Raw genomic sequence first — 18,527 nt, 5'->3', positions numbered from 1 at the left:
TGTCCCAGTGTCAGGCCTGGCACATAGTCAAGTGTTCAACAAACGTTTGCTATATATAATAACGTACGAAAAGCATTTTGGGAGCCCTGCGAGCTAACTTTGGGAGTGCCATCTGTGCAGGATGCCGGATGTGTTCCCATTTTCTGCTGTTTGTAGAGATTGGTGACCAGTTGCACAAGCTCAGGAGAGAAGCTGCCTGAGTTCACCCTCCTAGCTCTGTCAATGGGACCCCGTGCCTCAGTTGTCCCATCTGCCCCACAGAGCTCATAAGCACACCCAGCTCCGAGGGCTGCTAGGAGGAGGAACTGGGCAAGCACGTTTGAAGCAGCAAGGACAGGGGTCCCCGAGGAGCAGCAGCATGCGTTAGCCATCATAACAACAGAGCACGTTGTTGCTGGCTCTCATGGGGCTTCAGGTTACTGAGGTTGGTGTTTATTAAAGTGGAGGTTGTGACTCATTACTAGGCCATGAAACCAGTGGAGTGGCTGCAACCAGTACTTAAGTAAATCAACTAGGGCAGAGCAGAGACTGCGGACCTGTGTGCGTGGAGGAAGGCTGGGCACTGTCTGGTGAACGTTTTGCTCTGGCTCTGTGGATGTGAGTCCAGATTTCAGCTTAGGACATCACCTAACTATGGGATGTGGTTGAGGCAGTTTTGGCCATACTGATTGTGTGAGAATGCCTCTCAATATCGGGGGCAGGTGGCAGGGTAATGGGCCTGGACATCCTTTCAGGATGTACATGGTGCCCTAGAAAGTGCTGAGCTTTTGTAGGTCATTTCCCCTGTCAGGCCTCAGTTTCCCCTTATCTGTAAAATGGGAGAGTGTGTGGCTGGATGTCCCTAAGGGCGGGTCTTAACTCCAGCATCTCAGGAACTGGGACGAAGTGTCATTGTAGTTCTAAAACCCTGAGATGTCCCTCATGCTGTGCCCTGGGACAGCTGGGAAAATAGCAAAGTGCTTTTCAGGGGAGACCCAGAGAAGGTGTGCCACTTGCTAAAGGCCATGGAGTGGCGCACACCTTGAATTCAGGCCCTTTTATTCTAAGTCCCACATTGGACCTTGACCCCTGGGCATCCCACATCTCCCATGCTCAGGTCCCTGAGAAGCTCCCTGATGGCTGGTGCAACACTTAGAGGTGGGGATGGGGGGCAGTGAGGAGGAAGGATGCTCTCTCAGGCTGGAAAGGTAGCTTTGGCCCACTTTGAGACCCACGATCCACCTCTGTCCTCATTCTGGGAAGAGGGTGAATGTGCCAGGTGGCCCTAGGGAGATGGCACCTCATTATTCACTCAGCAAGCTCCTCCTGGGCCTGATCCTGGGAGGGCCCTGTGCTGGGTAGGGAGGAGAGGAGCATGGGAGGGGTACTCTGTTTGCAGTTACTCCACTGTGCCCTCAAGCTGTCCACAGCCCTGGGAGGGCAAAGAATCCTTAACAGACATCAAGACAAAACATATCGGTGAACAAAGCGACGATCTCCCCAATGCCAGCCTCACCCTACATTCCTGGCTGCAGTGAAAGGAGGTGTTGGAACGTCTACAAGTCCTCTCTCTCTCTCATCGCCCTCCATCCAGGCTGTCAGTCAATTCTGTCTTCAAATACATCTTGAGTCCGATCCCTTCCCAACCATCTCTCCACTTCCTGGTCCAAGCCCCGGCTTTTCTAGAATGGATTATGGCCGTGGCCTCCTAACTGGTCTTCTTCTGCCCAACTCTATAACTCATACAGGACTGTGGTCAGTCCTCCAGCAGACGCCTGGATGTCAGACCAAGTCTGTACTGTGCTCAGAGCCCTCCCGTGGGGCCCCATCTCAGAGGAAAGCAGAGGCCCACAGGTCCTGTCCACCCCCTGCCTTGGTCCACGTGGCCAGGTGGCCTCTTGGCTGTGCCTGAGCCTGCCATCCTCAGACACTTTGCTCCAGCTGTTTCCCTGGTCTGATGCTCTTCTGATCCCACCGTCTCACGCTTCCTTCACCTTCTTCAGGTCTGTGCTCAGATGTCACCTTTGCCCTGAGGATGTTCTGACCACCTTATTGCAAACAGGGGCCCTCCTCTTGCTTTCTCTCTGTCCTTTGCACTTGTCACTGTGTAACCTCAGATGCAGCAGTGAGCACCGAGAATAGCTGATGCCTACTGAGTGGGCATCGTGCTCTGGGCTGGAGTGAAGAGCTATCTGCTTCTAACTCATGTGATCCTCTTCGCAGCTCTAGGAAGATACTAGCAAGTGTCATCCCCATTGGAGGAGACTGAGGCCCACTGGGAGGCCACAGTACTGGGTTTGAAACCCTTGGTGTGTGGCAAAGCCTGCCTCCTGCCAGTGGCCATATTCTGTAAATTTATCTCCCCCAAACCCTTGCATTGGTCTCCTTGCCCTGGTGCCCCCCCGCCTCCCTGGTAAGTTCTATTCCTGGCTGTTGGCTTCCAGGGAATTTCTGGGAAGGCATCAACTGCAGTGCAGTCAGACCCATCTCTCTTGTGTGTTGCGGGGTCAATGGGGGCTAGGCTTTGCCCAGGGACCTGTCTGCTTGACTGTGTCCACTACTGGCTCTGGAGAGAATGTGACCCAGTGATCAGCATGTTGGGGACTGATCGGGAAGCTCTGCTCTGTGTGTGTTTCGGGGGGAAGGCCCTGTGGGCAGAAGCCCCCTCCCCTCCCCCTGGAGGGAGTGTGTCAAAACAGCAGCTGGCCCTGAGCCCCTCACCCAAACCTCCAGCCCCGGGCTCTGAGTGTGGAGTGGGGAGGCCTGACCCCACTCCGCGGTCCTGGACCACAAGTGGCCACGACAGAGTGGACTCTGGGGCCCAGCACAGTCAGTGCTTACCACGTGACTGGAATAAAGCCAACCTCCTCTGAATCTTCTTCCCCACCCCACATCACAGCGGGACAGCAAGGAAACACCAATCCCCATCTGCTGGACACAGCACACATACACACAGGGACCCACATACACACAGACACGTGCAACACACAGATGCTGGCACATTCAGACAGACAGAAACTCCGCGCACAGACACCCAGGCACTGAGAGACCCAGGACAGCACAACTCGTGAGCAAAGACAGACATGCTGACGCACGCCAACACTCATGTGAAGTCACACCCCGGTCACCACCACCTCCGTTCTTCACCAAGCTCCTCAGATCTTTGGATAATGAGGGAAGAGGATGCGGGGGCCGCCACAGCAGACACTTCCAGTGGGCCCACAGCACTGGTTGGGAAAAACAGTCTGGTCACCATTCAATACTGGGTAAGCCAGTGAGAGGAGGGGTGAGGGCCATATGGCTACACCTTCATGCGGCCCAGATGTCGGGGGGCCCAGGGAGGTGACCAGGGCTCCTACAGCCATCGGCCCCATCACTATGGACAGTTGATTCAGGAGAGGTTGTGGGACCCCTCCGATACTCTTGGGCACTGAAGAGAATGTGTGTCTGTTCATTCATTCATCTGTCCCATCAGGTATTAATCAGGGCTCTGCTTCTGCCAGGCCCTCCAAGAGATGCTGGACATCTAAAGCTTGACCTGCAGGCTTGAGAGCATCTAAAGCTTGACCTGCAGGCTTGAGAGCAAGTGAACCCCAATATCTTTGCCACCCCAGGAGATTAGCTGTGACTCCCGCCCAGGCAGGCCCTCCTGACATTCTCTTTCCTCTCTCTCAGCTGCTCCACATCCTTCATCCTCCAGCTGGTGAAACAAGGGTGGCGGAGTTACCCAAGCCACCTCTGCTTCCTTTTCTGGGGCCCACTCATCTTCCTGGCCTCTAAGCCTCGGTATTTTGGGACTCAGTGCCTGGGCTGCTCGTCCTCTCTGTGCCACTGCCTTGGTGAGCTCATCAAGTGTCACAGCTTTAAATGTCATCCACATGCTGACGATTCTCAGACTCATACCTCTACCCAGGAGCTCTCCTGTGAACCCCAGACTCTAGGCCCACGTGGAGTGACTGACAGGGCCCCAGGAAGTCCCGTGGGCATTTCTAGCTTAATGTGGCTGACACTGATCCTGTTCCTGGGCTGTGGGTACAAGTCATGCTTGACTCCTTCCTTTCCCTTGAAATCCACATGCAGCCTTTATATCCTGTATTTGGTCCCCTGGAAACATTTTCAGTATCTGATCCTGTTTCACCCTCTTCACCGCTACCACCCTGGTTCAAGCTGCCATCACCTCTTAAATAGATTATCACAGCAGGCTCCTACATTTTCCTCCAGCTTCTGCTCTGGTCCTCTTTGAGTCTCATATGAGCGACCAGAGGGTCCTATACAGAAGTGAGATGGTTTCTCTCTATCAGAGCAAACTCCCAAGTCCTTGCTGCATATCTGGGGTATCCCTGGGACCTCCTGGCACTTGCTCTTCCCTTTTTTCTCCTTGTGCACTTCATTCTCACCCTTCTGGCCTCAGTTCTGATCCTCAGTTATTCCAGGCATGCTCCCACCCCAGGGCCTTTGCACTTGCCATTCTCTGCCTGAAACATTCTTTCCCCAGATACCAACATGGCTTTCTGTCTTACCTCCTCCAGGTCTTTACTCAGACTTCTCAGGAAGGACTTTCTTGGCCTCCTCCCCACTCTGGAATTCCCTATCCTCCTTTCTTGTATGATTTTTTTTCCATATACTTGTGGCAGTCTAAAATGCTACATAATTAACCAGTTAATTTCCTTTATTATAGATTGCAAGTGCCCCCAAGGCCATATCCTTAGTGGAATGTATGAATTGCTCACATTTACAAGGGGAGGAGGAAGCTACACTTGTTTCTTGGACCCTGTCACTTCACAGGAAGTGTGAGGGGTTCCAGGCATTTGCGTTCCAGGCATGGCTCAATTTGACCCAGTTCTTCATTATACAGGGGTCTTGGGTTTAGGAATACTCCAGAGGACAGTAGCAGCAGGGACCATGTATGGGTTGTGTCCCACCTGTTTCATGCCTCCGCTTTTCTGGGGAAACTAATTTAAGAGCCATTTGGGAATACGGAAAATGGCCCCCCCCCCCCGGGCTCCCTTAGCAGATCTCATGCGTGGATTGGGCTCTGCTGTTCTTTCCTTTTGACTGTTCTTTCCTTTGACTGTTCTTTACTTTTCCTTCCACCTCCCACCTACCTCTAGCCCCATGCTCCCCCATCACTGGCCACCCCGGCTCCTGTCAGCTCTGCACAGCCCCTTTCTGGTCCAAACTGCCATCGCTGCTCACCTGGACAACTACAGTAGCCCCACTGGCCTCCCTGCCTCCAAGTGCCCTCCGCCCCCACCCCAACATTCCGCCCCACCCCCTTTCAGACCTCTCTGAAACCATTTCAGGGGGCGCAAGGCAAAGAGAGAGCGTTGGTGCACTTCCTTATCACCAGTCTCCTCCACTAGAAGGTAACCTTCACCAAGGCACCCCCAGCACTGAAAGTTGTACCCAGTGCATAGTAAGTGTGTTCCTGCCTTCTCTAGGGAACACTTCTGGAATGACCTCTTCTGGTCTGGGTTAGGGGGCAGTCTCCTTCAGCACAACACACTTCCTTCCACACTTCCTTCTATTCCTGCATGCAGCCTAAACATTACGTCCACGGGTGTCTTGCCAGACAGCTAGACCTCTGGACAGGGTCTGCTTTTGCCCCTCTCACAGTCTCCTTTGTGGGTGGGTGAGACAAAGCTAACTCAGAGGCTCAGACCCCGCCCACCCGAGTGCAGCCACGCCCCTCCCTGGGTCAAGCCCCGCCCACCTCCTGGCCCCCCAGCTATCTTTCCCTGGAAGCCTGTTGCCTGAGTTCCTTGTTCTTTGCGGCATTTGGCCATGATTTACTTGAGTGCTCACTTATTCACCCACCTAATGGCTTCCTTGCTCAGTCATCAAAGTGCATTATGGGGCACTTGGGCTGGTTGCTTGGGGTACAGAAATGAACGGGTCACAGTTCTGCCTTCAAGAAGCTCAGAGTCTCCAGTGGATGCGTCAGTGAAATGGCTGCCAAGTGTGACAATGGTGGAGCTGGAGAAACTGCAGGGTGCCTCAGAGGCCCCAGAAGGGCTTCTGAATCAGAAAGTGAGGATGGGGAGTAGTAGAGGAAATCCTAGAAAAATCATTCCTGTCTTCCAGCTTCTTTCACCAACCAGGTTAGAGCTTCATAGAGAATACAGAAACTCATGTTTTCCAGCTTTAAAAAATTGTATGTGCTGTCTAGCCTAGGGGTCAGCAAACTGCCAAATGCAGGCTGCTGCATTTTTGTAAATCAAGTGACGTTTCACTGGAACACAGCCACACTCATTTGCTTCTGTATTGTCATCGTTTGCTTTTGTGCCACCAGAGCAGAGCTGAGTAGTTGGGACAGAGACTCTATGGCCCTCAAAGCCTGAATATTTACAGCCTGATCCTTTACAGGAAGGGTTTGCCAACCCCTGTTATAGATGCTCAAAAAATACTGTTGGATTAAGTTAACTCAAGTCAGACCCTTGGAATCCTGCACCGCTAATGTGAGTCCAAGTCTTTTGTCCAGCAACATCGAAATGAACCAAATACTTTAAGCTCTTCTCTCTTTAAAAAGAGGAAATTGAGGGATTGAGTTGTTAGGAATTGCCACGGAAAAGTTCTGGATCTTTATGTAACCAAAAGCATTTTCTTGGGCCCCTATTATAATATATCTTGGGAATTGTTATAGGGGAGCAATGAATGAGGTTGTTTCCTGACCCCAGGTGCTTACATTTATAGCCTAGTCTACCAGGGGAGACTGGTTACCACGAGTGTGGCTCCTGGTGTGGGACCTGCGTTTGCTCCCCACTTCACTTCTATGTCCAGGCCTTATCTCTAGTGCATGTCCGAGGACCCTCCCTGACATGCTGTGCTCTTCTTGGGGCCAGGCTGTGGTCCCCGATCCTTCTTGGCCTCCCTAGCCTTGGGCACAGGGTCCAGCCTACAGAAGGTGCTTAAGCCACACTTACTGTACTGCCAGGCTCCTGCGGCAGACACAGTAACAGGTAACAGGTAACCACAACCAAATGGCCTTTAAGGAAATCCATTTAAGAGCAACGTTTTGAGGGAATTCATAAAAGGAAACAATGAGCACGGTATGATATTTTTTCCTCTTAAAAAAAAAATCTATAAATTACTTCATGTTCCCTTCCTTTCTCTTCCCAGCTGCCTGGCCGACTTCATGTTCCATGGGCTTTTCAGTGAAATCAGATTCCAGGCAGACCTGAGAGCTGGGTTTGATGAGAAGTAAGTATTGAAAAAGACAGGGGAATCCATATAATAAAATGCCTCCTGCATGTTTCATGAAAGCGAATGGAGGGTAATGCGAACCCTTCTGCTGTAGGGGAAGGGAGGAGGATGGGCACCAGGGGTAGGGGAGAGGCGGGGAGCCAGGGAGGGCTCTTCCTGATGGAGAGCAAACCTCTGAAAGAGGCAGCCTGAGAGCCTTTGGCTTTGCTGTCCCTGGTGTCAAGGACTCTCAGCCCCTCTCTGGGAAATCCCTTTGTCAGGGAACAGGTAGCCTTGTTGGTTTTTGCTGATGCTTCTGAAATTTCCTTGGGGCCTCAAAATGCTTTCCCTGGATAACATCTCAGATGGATTTAAGATCGCAGCTGTTACAACAGGATTTAACTTTGACTTACTTTACTTGCGGGGGAAGAAAAAAATATGAGATCCTTTTACTCATTCAATCTAGCACTACAAGGTGGGTTTCTTCAGTTAATTATTCAAGAAATATTTACCTAGTGTCTATGAAGTGCCAAGCACTGGGCTGGGAATCTAACAGAGAATGATAGTCTCTGCTCTGGCAGAGTTGGGAAATGGTTACTCACACAGCATCATAACTGCTGTGCTCTGGGAACCTATGCAGGAGGCGGGAGGGACTTTCTGGAGGGGGTGATATTTCAGCTGGGACCTGAAGGATGAGTAGAAGTTTGCCAGACAAAGAGGGGAGGGAAGGGTGTTGCAGGCAGAGGGATCAGCACACATGAAGGTTCACACTCCAAAATGGAGCATAGGAGGGAGGCTCCATGTTTCTTGGTCTGCTGTGCAAGGGGCCTCTAGATAGGCCTGGTCCTTGGCTCTGTGAAGGATGGAAGGACAGGATCCACCACCAGGAAGGAGAATAAAAAATTGTGGGCACTTACGGAGGAAATACTCTGCTGTGTCAGCTTCGTAATCTGCATCCTCTGGGAAGTGATCGATTTGCTTGCAAAGACCTTTGAAGTTCCCTGCAAAACAAGGGGAGAAGGGGCACATGAGACCTCATAGCTTGGGGGGGCGGAGGGCCCTGGGCCCACCTGCTTCTTCCTGACTTCTCCTTCTTCAGAAGCTCACTCAGCCTTCTCCCTCACCCCTGAAGGAAGGTATGGTTTTGTCTGTTTGGACTTCTGCCCGGTGAGTCAAAACACACTCACCCACAGTACTGCAGAGAGGATCTAAAGCCTGAGACTTCAAAACCCGTGCCTTCCATTCCTGCATTGAGGCATCTGAGGATTAGCTGAAGCTTGACAGGGATAAAGGTTTGATTCTGGGCTGCGGACTGCTGCTAAGGAGGCCGATGAATGTTCAGTAGCTGGTCTCTGTGCCCCAGCTTGGCTGGGAGTCACTCTGTATTTTGCATGTAAGAAAGCAGCAGATTGCTTTCCAAAGACGGCAGACCCCAGACTGAGCCCGACAGACATTCCCACAGCCCTTTAGAGGAACCCGTGAAACACTTTCCCTCTGCATGGAATTCACCACCCCCAGCCCCAACTTCTCTGAAATAAATCTGGGGGGTGTTGAGTCCTCCAGGGGCTGGTTATTGAACAGCAACTCATTTTGGCTCTACCACAGACAGGCCTAGGAGAGAGATATTATCATCCCCATTTTACGGATAAAGAAACTGAGGTTCAGGGAGGCCAAACCATCTGAATAAATACTTGTGGCTAGGAAATGATAGAATTAGGAATCTAATTAGGGCTTCTTGACTCTAAATCATTCCTGAGTAACCGAGGAGGAGGTGAGAACTGGCCCTGGGGAAATCCTAGCCTGGTGCCACAGTGGGTCCTCACCAGGGTTCACCAAGTGAGCACATGGACTCTTGAATGCAAACTGATCCATGAAAACTGAAGAATAGAATAGAATTTGCAAATCACCAGAGGGTCAACTTCATGACAACAGAGACCTTGGTCTGTTTTTCTTCCACCATTGTACTCCCAGCACCCGCGTAGGCACAACAAATGCTTGGTAACTTTCTTGGAATAGAAAAAGAGTTGGACCTATGTCAGGCAGATGCACAGCGGATAGATGGAGGTTCTGTAGCTACACTGCCTGGGGCCAGCTCAGCTTCACTGAGTTGACTCCATCTGAAAGTGGAGATAAGAATTCTTCCCTTACAGGTTGTTGTGAAGATGAACCGAGCTGATCAGAACATGCAAAATACTCAGAACAGTGCCTGGCACGTTTAGTAAGTCTCTGGGGTCATTGATGTAAGAAAGAAATGGACTTTGACTATACTCAGCCGCTGACCTAGTAGCTGGTATTACAAGTACCTAATTAGTGCAGTCCTGATACATGTTAGCAATGTACTTTCTTACAGTTCCAAGATTTCTTATCTCATAAAATGGGAGGAAATCCTATTACGTCCATAGATATTATTTAGGAATTTTTTTTTTTTTTGTAGAGACAGAGTCTCACTGTACCGCCCTCAGGTAGAGTGCTGTGGCGTCACATGGCTCACAGCAACCTATTTAGGAATTTTAATGCATTATTACGTAGACTTGTATATATTGCATATACTTGTAGACGAGGTTGGACAGTTAAGTTTGTAAACTCATCCTAGAAAAAATGCTGCTTACCTAATTATTTACTGTCACTACTGTCATCTTCAAAGTGCTCCCCTTGGCCATCTGGTGACCATAGTGATATTCAGTAATGAGGTATGTAGCACTTTTTCTAGGATGAGTTCGTGACCTTAATTGTTGAACTTTGTACACATACTATATATTACTACATATAAATATAAGCATTTTTTGTATTTCTAATAAGTATGCTACATATTACAGAGAAAATATTTGAATCCCCTGCCCCCAGCTCACACATGAGCTTTCCCTAGACCAAGTTTACCAACTTCCCTGACTTCTGCAAGAAAAACCATTTCTCCAGAGCATACTAGGACTTCTGGTAACTTTACTGGAGCTTTGTAGGGCCACTGGAAAAGGTCCCCTTGGGCAGGTTTCTTCTCCTCGCGTTCGGGCCCTCTTCCCCCACCCGTGGTCTTCCGTTTGCTCTCCCGTGTCTCAGCCTCTTCTCCCCTGCCTGGTCACTTATCCCCTGGTAAGTGTGATCCAGCCACACACCCTCTCTTCCTTCCCTAGGAGAAAAGTCTTCATACAGCTGCTAGGATAAAAAAAATTCTCCCTATTGTTAAAATTACAAATCAGTGTATTTGAAAAGCACTTTGCAAAGCACTTTCTTTCAATTCAACCTGACAAATATTTCAGCAGCTCTGAGCCTTTATAAGGCCTATGTGCAGGAGGTGAGGCTTGAAAGCATTACTGACATGCCTGGAGGCGCCTAACAAATTGGGGATGAGCTCAACCCAGAGGACCTGGCTTCCTCCGGGTGGGCCACACCTGCTTCGTTCCCCATGCAGCCTGGCCGCTCCTCCCCCATGGCTCCAAGCCCAGTGACCTGCACGGAAGAAGAAGGGCTCAAGAGATATGGGGGAGAGCCCGCGGGATGTAAGCGGCAGCCCAGACCACCCCTCTGAGGCTCAGACCCAGATATCCAGCTGCCTAGTCAAGGTCTCCTGTTGGATGTTTTTTTTTTTTCTTTGAGACAGAGCCTCGAGCTGTCACCCTGGGTAGAGTCACAGCTCACAGCAACCTCCAACTCCTGGGCTCAAGTGATTCTCCTGCCTCTGCCTCCCAAGTAGCTGGGACTACAGGTGCCCCCCACGACGCCCGGCTAGTTTTTGGTTGCAGCCGTCATCGTTTGGTGGGCCTGGGCTGGATTCGAACCCGACAGCTCAGGTGTATGTGGCTGGTGCCTTAGCTGTTTAAGCCACAGGCACTGAGCCCTGGTGGATGTTTTAAAGGCAGTGAACCTGAACTCATGACTTTTCCCTCAAGCCTGATCCTCAGGAGGCACCAACTGGCTGGGCAAAGGCCTCCCCGCTTTCCCTTGTGCAAGTTGAGCCCAGTTATCGCAGCCAACATCTCCTCCTCCTCCTCATCGCGGGCTCCATCCATCACGGCAAGTCCTGTGTTAGCTCCTCAGTGCCTCTCCAACTTGCCAGTATCTCTGTTGACAGCCCCACCTACAGCCACCACCCTGTGTCCTGGGATGACTGCATAGCCCCCCTTGTCATTCTGCACCCACTCTTATCCCTCCCCACAGAGTGATCACAGTGAACCTGTGAAACTCCAGGTCTGATCATGTCACCTCCTGCGACAAACGTTCTGCAGCTTCCCAGAGCTGTCAGAGAAGTGCTCAACATCTTTGACAAGGACTGACCCTGACCCTGACCCTGACCTTCTTCTCTGGCCTCACCTCCCACCCACCTCCTCCCTCACTGGGCCTTCTTTCCTGCTATGCCGCCTTCTACCACAGGACCTTTGCACATCCTGGTCCTGCTACCTGAGCTTTTGACACATCCTCTGTGGTCTCCTTTTCCTGACCTCCCTCCACATTCACACACTGTGCTAGTGGGTATCTACCTCCAGCTGGCTAGTGCTGGCTGCTCTGTGGTGGGGGGATAACATGTGTGATGCTGGTGGGAATGTTCCAGTAGGAAGGGAGGAAGTGATGACCTGCAGAGAGGAGGAAGCAGTGTAAGAGGTATGAGGTCCAGGACACAATTGTGAGGGTGATGATGGCACCCCAGAAACCACATGTCAGGGTGCGGTTCAGGGGGAGTAGGAGGGAAGGCAGGAGCTTGTGACACTTCTCTTCTATTTTGCTTCTATTTTCCTGATGAAATGGGAAGAAGGATCATCAGCTGACGGTGGAGAGGGCGAGGGAGGGTTGGAACTTTGAGGAAGGTGGAAGGGAAGTGAAATCTTCCCCAGGACAGCAGGATGGGGTGTGGACCAGCTCATGAACTGTGTGTGTTGGTGGCTTAAAGGTGCCCCTTGGGATTCTCTGGCCACATTCAGGGTGCAGGTGCAGTAGAGTTGGGAGACGCCTTTCTCTCAGAGGGGCTTGGTGATGTGAGTGCAAGACGGGGTAGGGAACAGGGAAGAGAGGGATTATGAAAGAGCACAGCCTCCTGGTAAAGAGGAAAGTGAGGCCCCCAGAAGCAAGCAAGGCGGTGCCTAGGTGGTGAGGTCAGTGACTTGGGGGCCCAGGGTGGGGTCAAAGAATTGGAATGGGGGATGCATGGGAGGGAACTGGAAGGTGGCATGTGGGTGTCAGACAGTGGTGCAGTTACTGGGAATGCCAAGGGCAAGTGTAAGACTATGAACGTGGTAGTTCAGGTTGGGTGGACATAGGAATGATATTTGAGGTATTTAATGACTGGGAAGGTCATACTAATTAATATGTAAAACAAAAACTGAAACGTTTGCTCTTATTTTCAATATACATCAAGTATATATTAAGAAACTGCCTACCCAGTTAAAAGTTGAAGTGCAAATGATTCATCAAATGATTCTAATAAGCCCCAAATCACTGGTTGGTTTTTAGAAATTAATGGTGTGATCTTTTGATGATGAGGCTGTTACGCGCTAAATGATGGCCCTACTGGACCATGGTTTGACACGGGGAACATCGCCAGATGCTGCCCAAGCTTCCATGTTGGAGTAAGAGTCCTTCTGTCTCAGCAAGTAAACTCGTCTCCTAACTTGTCCTCTGCTGTTTCATTGGAAAGCCTGGCTCAGCAGGTGGGGAAGCGCCAGGACTGGGACAGCAGAGGACAGACATGCTCATGGAGGTATGAGCCCAGCCCAGTCCTGCCTGTCAGGGCCAGTAGGAAGATTCCTGCCTGTCTGTCTGTCCCCTCACATCTGAAGGGCCAGATGTGCCTGAACTGGGCCTTGGAGCTTATAGTGCCTGAGAATGAAGAGGCTGAGCCCCTAACCCATCCTTGGAGAGTGGGAGAGGAGGTGGGGCCTTATTCCCAACCCTGGAGCTACCCCCACCCCAGCCCTTTCCCCTGCACTGGGTGGAACTGTTGAAAACAACACTATTTGTGCACTCGACAGCCAGTGAGGCAGGATCAAGGCAGGACCCAAGCAGGACTGGCATAGGGGGCTTGGTGGTGAGGGGAAGGCCAAGTGCGGGAGTGAACGTGTGCCTGGCTACAGGGTCTCCAGGGATGACCACAGAGGCAGAGAGCCAGGGGATGGTGCCAACCAGGAGCGAGCCTGGGCAGAGCAGGTCAGGGTGAGTTCAGAGAGGCAGGGAACATAGTGAGGAGGCAGGGAAATGGTCTGGAAATGGCAGTGGGGAGCCGGGAGGGCCAGGGAGGTATGGGTTGCGGGGGCAGTGACGTCCTCTGGAGACAGCCAGGTTTCCATCAGAGCAAGGGAAGGGGTGGAAGATGTGGGGCATTCTGCCGACATGGGGATCTAGATTCTAGAAGGACCCCTGGCAAGGATCTGAGAGGGTGAGGAGTTAAGATTGGGGAGGACAGGTCCCTGAGGGACAGGTGAGGGGGAGTGAGGGGTGGCGGGGCGAAGTGCGCTAGAGGTCGCTGTGGATTGATCCTAATGCTACTGAGCCCTGTGGCAACCATGAGGCTGTGAAGGTTGGCTGGATGGTACCGGGTCTCTGGCACCACTCAGAGCTCCATGGGCCCTGGATTCAGTCTGGCACTGGTGGTGCTGAGCCTCCTGGAGGGGGGTGGTAACAGCCCTTACGTGGTATTGGTGGGATGCTAATTTTGTAGGACAGCTGCATTGTCGAACATCACTTCAGCTAGTAAAGAATGGTGTGATCGTGTTTTCCCCAATGACAGCCTAGGGTTCCGCTGTAGTTCTTTCATCAGATTTGTAGAAAGCACATTAATATCTCACACCAAATGCGGTCTTGTTTCTTTGGATACAATAAAGGTCTTGTAAACCTGGTCATTAGGGGCTGAACAGACACTGTTTCGTTTTCCAGGTATTCATGAGAAGCCCATAGCACAGGGGTTGTGATGGCTTCAGGCACAGGTGGATCCAGGCGCTCCAAAATCTGATCTCTCTCTCCATCTCTGTTTGACTTTCCTCCCAGCTGGCTTCATCTTCAGACAGGCTCTGTCTCCGTGGCTGAGACTGAGTGCTGGCACTGGGACAGTGGAGGTAAATCTAGCCTGACCTTTGCCCTTCAGGGCTGACATTCTAGTGGGGAAAGGCAGAGAATATAGACTTTACCCAGGTGCATTGTCTCACATTCTGTATCAGGCCGTATGGGAGCACAGTCATTCAGCTACCATTTATACGGCATGAAGGCCAAGCTAAGTTGGCTGTGCCTTAGGTTACCAACTGTAAGCTGTGCTCTGTGCAATTTGCTGAGGACATAGAGACAGAAATATATAGTTTTTGTTCTCAAGGAACCTGCAGAGTATGGTCACAGACAAAAACTAACTGCTGTGGTGTAGCAAGGTGACAGAGGGAAAGCAGAGTGTGTCTGGGGTACAGAGAAGGGAGCGTGTCCAGGCATGGCAGTGTGGGTGACACAGGCCTTTGGGGGTTGCTGAGTGGACCCAGATGGTGGAGAGGTGTTAGCCAGGTGCAGCAGCCAGGGGCCTTGGTGTGTGGGCAAAGGCATGAGGAGGTGGTGGAGGGATGAGGAGGGCTCTCCAGCAAAAGCAGTCAGGGGAGTGCTGGACACCGGAGGGAACAAAGTGTCTCAGGGGGTTAGAGGCTTCCCAGAGTGGAGATGGGGGGTGACGAGGCTTGAGCAGAAGGCTGAAGACGGTGGTGTGTGGAGCTGGCTCGTTGCAGTCCATGGGAGCCCTTCAGTATTGTCTCTTCCCAACTCACATTAGAAGTTTGAAATCAGCCACCGTAGGAGTATTTACACCACGGGAAGGGCAGGTGGTACAAATTCAGGTGCCAGCTGCCTGCTGCCCAGAGAGCTGGTTGTTAAACATTTACCAGCACACCGCTGGATGAAGGGTGATCCTGTATTTGGGGTGGGCTGGAGCAAAGACATGCAAGTTAGTGGGACTGGAGATTTGCAAAAAGATTGGTTTGGGTGAGGGTGAGGGCAGGAGATGGCTAGAGGGGAGGCAGGGGTCAGACCTGCTGAGGTCAGGCTGAGCTGAAGAGGGATGTCTCCATCTGTCCCTGCAACCCTTACCAGCTTTGGTCATGAGTGCTGGAGGATGGGGACATGGGGGAGACTCTTCCACCAGGAACTATGAAGGCTTATTCAGCCAAGGGGTTCATCAGCCTTGAATCTCAACTGAACCCCCACCCCAGAAGGCCAAGCCAAGTTGGCTGTGCCTTAGGCTGCCACAGCTCTGCCTCGGGAATTTCAGCTTGCAGGTATTAAGTAGTTTAAAAAGGAGGTTTCATCAGCTTTGTAGAAAGCACATTAATATCTCACACCAACTGCTGTCTTGTTTCTTTAGATACAATAAGCTCCTCATAAACCTGGTCATTAGGGGCTGAACAGACGCTGTTTTATTTTCTACATATTCACGAGAAGCTGAAAGAGCAGCGCCCAGAGCCAGGAGGGGGCACGATGGAGCAGGCTGAGGCTTGGGGAGGAGGTTGTCTAAGTAATTTTTTAAGTAAAGCAAATGAAGGGTTTGGTGAGAGCTGCTCTCTCTGTGTTTTAAAGCTTTTCTGCTCCGGGCTTTCTGCTTTTCTGGCAGGACCCTCCCAGGCGGTCGGGGTTCAGGACACCTAGGGAGGGTGGGCCGTGCCTGGCTCCTTTCTGGTGGGAACCCAGGGCCTGTCTTCAGGCACGAGCTAAAGATGGAGAGTTTGAAGCAAAAGGGCCTTGGCGGTCCGTGAGTTTGCTGGATTTCCCATTCAGTCATTCATCTGTCCATCCATTCATTCAGTAGACAGTTCTGAGTGTCTGCTGTGTGCTAGAGCTGGGCAGGCACTGGCAGGCTTGGTGGCCTCCCTTCCCTGAATTGGCTCTCCACTGTCACCTCTCTGAAGTCCTCAGCACTCGGGGGGCTGACCACAACAATGAGCACTTGGTCCTATTATCTCCAGTTGTTTCCTGTCCGATTCTTGTCTCCCCAGCTACTTTAGTTCTTTACATGCGATGCGGGGTGGGGGGGTGGGAAGGCTGGGCTCTGGACTCAGATGAAGCTTCTAAGCCCAGCCTTGTTAGCTGTGTGGATTTGAGCACATTATGTGACCTGTCTGTGCCTCAGTTTCCTTTGCTCCAAGAGAGTGTTATGGATCCTTGACTGAGGGACAAGGGGATTCATTCTGAAGATTCAGTGAACTCCCCCAGAGTGGTTTCTAAACTAGAGCAGGCAATCAATAAATGTAGTTTTTCCTTCTCTTCTTCTCCAAAGACACCTCTTCCAGGAGGCCTTTCTTGATTGCTCTCAGTTGGAAAGACTCTTTCTGCCGTGCTTCTCAGATTTGAATGGGCATGGGAATCCCCTGGGATCATGGGAAGTTAGATTCTGAGTCGGTGTGAGTCCTAGTGGCCTGAGACTCTGCATTTCTCATTAGCTCACAGGTGACAGCCATGCTGTGAGGCCCCCAGGGGATCACACTTTGGGTTGAGTAGAGAGGCTGCTGAACATCTTTTATTTGCTTCCATCATCTTCTGTTCTGGTGGCTTTGTTTGCAAGTCTGTCCTCAAGGGTAGAATTTCTTCTAGAGAGTTCCCTGAATAGACTACATTTTCTTTTCTCCCTTCCCTTCCCTTCCCTTTCTTTCCTTCCTTCCTCCCTTTCTTTTTTCTTTTTTTTTTTGAGACAGAGTCTCAAGCTGTCACCCTGGGTAGAGTGCTGTGGCATCATAGCTCACAGCAACCTCCAACTCGGCCTCAAGTGATCCTCTTGCCTCAGTTTTTCTATTTTTAGTAGAGACGGGGGGTCTCATTTTTGCTCAGGCTGGTCTCGAATTTATGAGCTCAATGCCTCGGCCTCCCAGAGTGCTAGGATTACAGGCGTGAGGCACCGCACCTGGTGACTATATTTTCTTTGATTCTAAGATTCTTACGTGCACATTTCAATGTTTCTGAAATGGAGAAGTGTCTTATGACGGATGGACTCATTTACTGTAGCATGTCTCTTGTCTCCTGAAAAATCATTACATCAATGATGTGCCTTTTAATTAGTGATAATGGCTACCTGATAAAAGTTTACGGAATAGATGGACAAATGATGAAGGAGTTAATGTGTGTGTGTGTGTGTGCCTGTTAGATAATATCAAAATAGACGTATATCCCACAACCCAGCAATGCCTCTTCAAAACGTGTGTTGGAGAAACCCTTGCACGTGTGCACAAGGCAACGTACATGAGAATGTTCATTAACAGCACTGCTTGTAACCACAAAGAGATGCGACTAACCCACGTTTCTATTGTCAGAGAAGGATAGCACCTGGTGGCATATTGACATCATGGGACATTCTATAGCAGGGAACGTGAATGGATGATAGTGACACATGTCAACACAGATGAATTCCACAGACATAACAAAAAATTGAGCTGCAAAAAAGACTGTGTGGTATGATTCCATTTTCACAAAGTTGGAAACATGTAAGACTAGTTAATAGATAGTCGAGAAATACACGTGTATGTTGGAAAACTGTAAAATCAAGCAACAGAATGATAAATATCAAATTTAAGAGTTTTGCCTGAGGTGGGAAGGTACCGAATTGCTTCAATGCATGGAGGATGCTCTGTTTTTAACCTGGTGAGGAGTGTACAGGTGCTCTTTTTTTTTTTTTTTTTGAGACAGAGTCTCACTATGTCGCCCTCAGTAGAGTGCTGTGGCATCACAGCTCATAGCAACCTCCAACTCTTGGGCTTAAGCGATTCTCTTGCCTCAGCCTCCCAAGTAGCTGGGACTATAGACACCCGCCACAATGCCTGGCTATTTTTTTGTTGTTGTTGCAGTTGATTAACTGGCCTGGGCTGGGTTCAAACCTGCCACCCTCAGTGTATGTGGCTGGTGCCGTAACCACTGTGCTACGGGCACTGAGCCTACAGGTGCTCGTTTTATTGTTACTCTTTTGTTTGTTTGTTTGTTTGTTTGAGACAGACTCTTGCTCTGCTAGCCAGAGTGCCCTGACCTCAACCTAGCTCACGGCAACCTCGAACTGCTGGGCTTAAACGATCCCCCTGCCTCATCCTCCCAAGTAGCTGGGACTATAGGCAACTGCCATGACACTGGGCTATTTTTTTTTTTTTTTTCTATTTTTAGTGGAGATGGGGTCTCACTCTTGCAGAGTCTGGTCTTGAACGCCTGAGCTCAAGCAATCCTCCCACTTCAGCCTCCCAGAATGCTAGCATTACAGGCAGGAGCCACCGCACCCGGCTTATTGTTACTCTTTATACATTATGGTGACAGAGCCCACTGACTGTTTCCTAGTGTCCTGTTCCCTCCATCTTTCAAGCTTTGACTGGACATATATTCTGCTTCCCAGAACATAGACTTTAGTTCCCAGCCTCCTTTGCAGCTAGAGGTGGCCACATGATTAA

At 50.7% G+C, this 18,527-nt stretch overlaps 1 protein-coding gene across 2 annotated transcripts in view; it reads right to left on the bottom strand.

Moving 5' to 3' along the window:
- CACNG2 (calcium voltage-gated channel auxiliary subunit gamma 2) overlaps positions 1–18,527 on the bottom strand; it is a 122,213-nt gene that overhangs the window by 9,636 nt on the left and 94,050 nt on the right. For both annotated transcript variants that reach the window (XM_053586423.1, XM_053586424.1), the window contains one exon: positions 8,079–8,162. In XM_053586423.1, coding sequence (XP_053442398.1) covers positions 8,079–8,162 — 84 coding nt within the window. The remainder of the gene's footprint in view (positions 1–8,078; positions 8,163–18,527) is intronic.

This window comes from Nycticebus coucang, chromosome 3 (assembly GCF_027406575.1).
Source record: "Nycticebus coucang isolate mNycCou1 chromosome 3, mNycCou1.pri, whole genome shotgun sequence".
NCBI lineage: Eukaryota > Metazoa > Chordata > Mammalia > Primates > Lorisidae > Nycticebus > Nycticebus coucang.
Note: the sequence above shows the minus strand (reverse complement) of the source record. Positions and strands in the feature narration are given on the sequence as shown.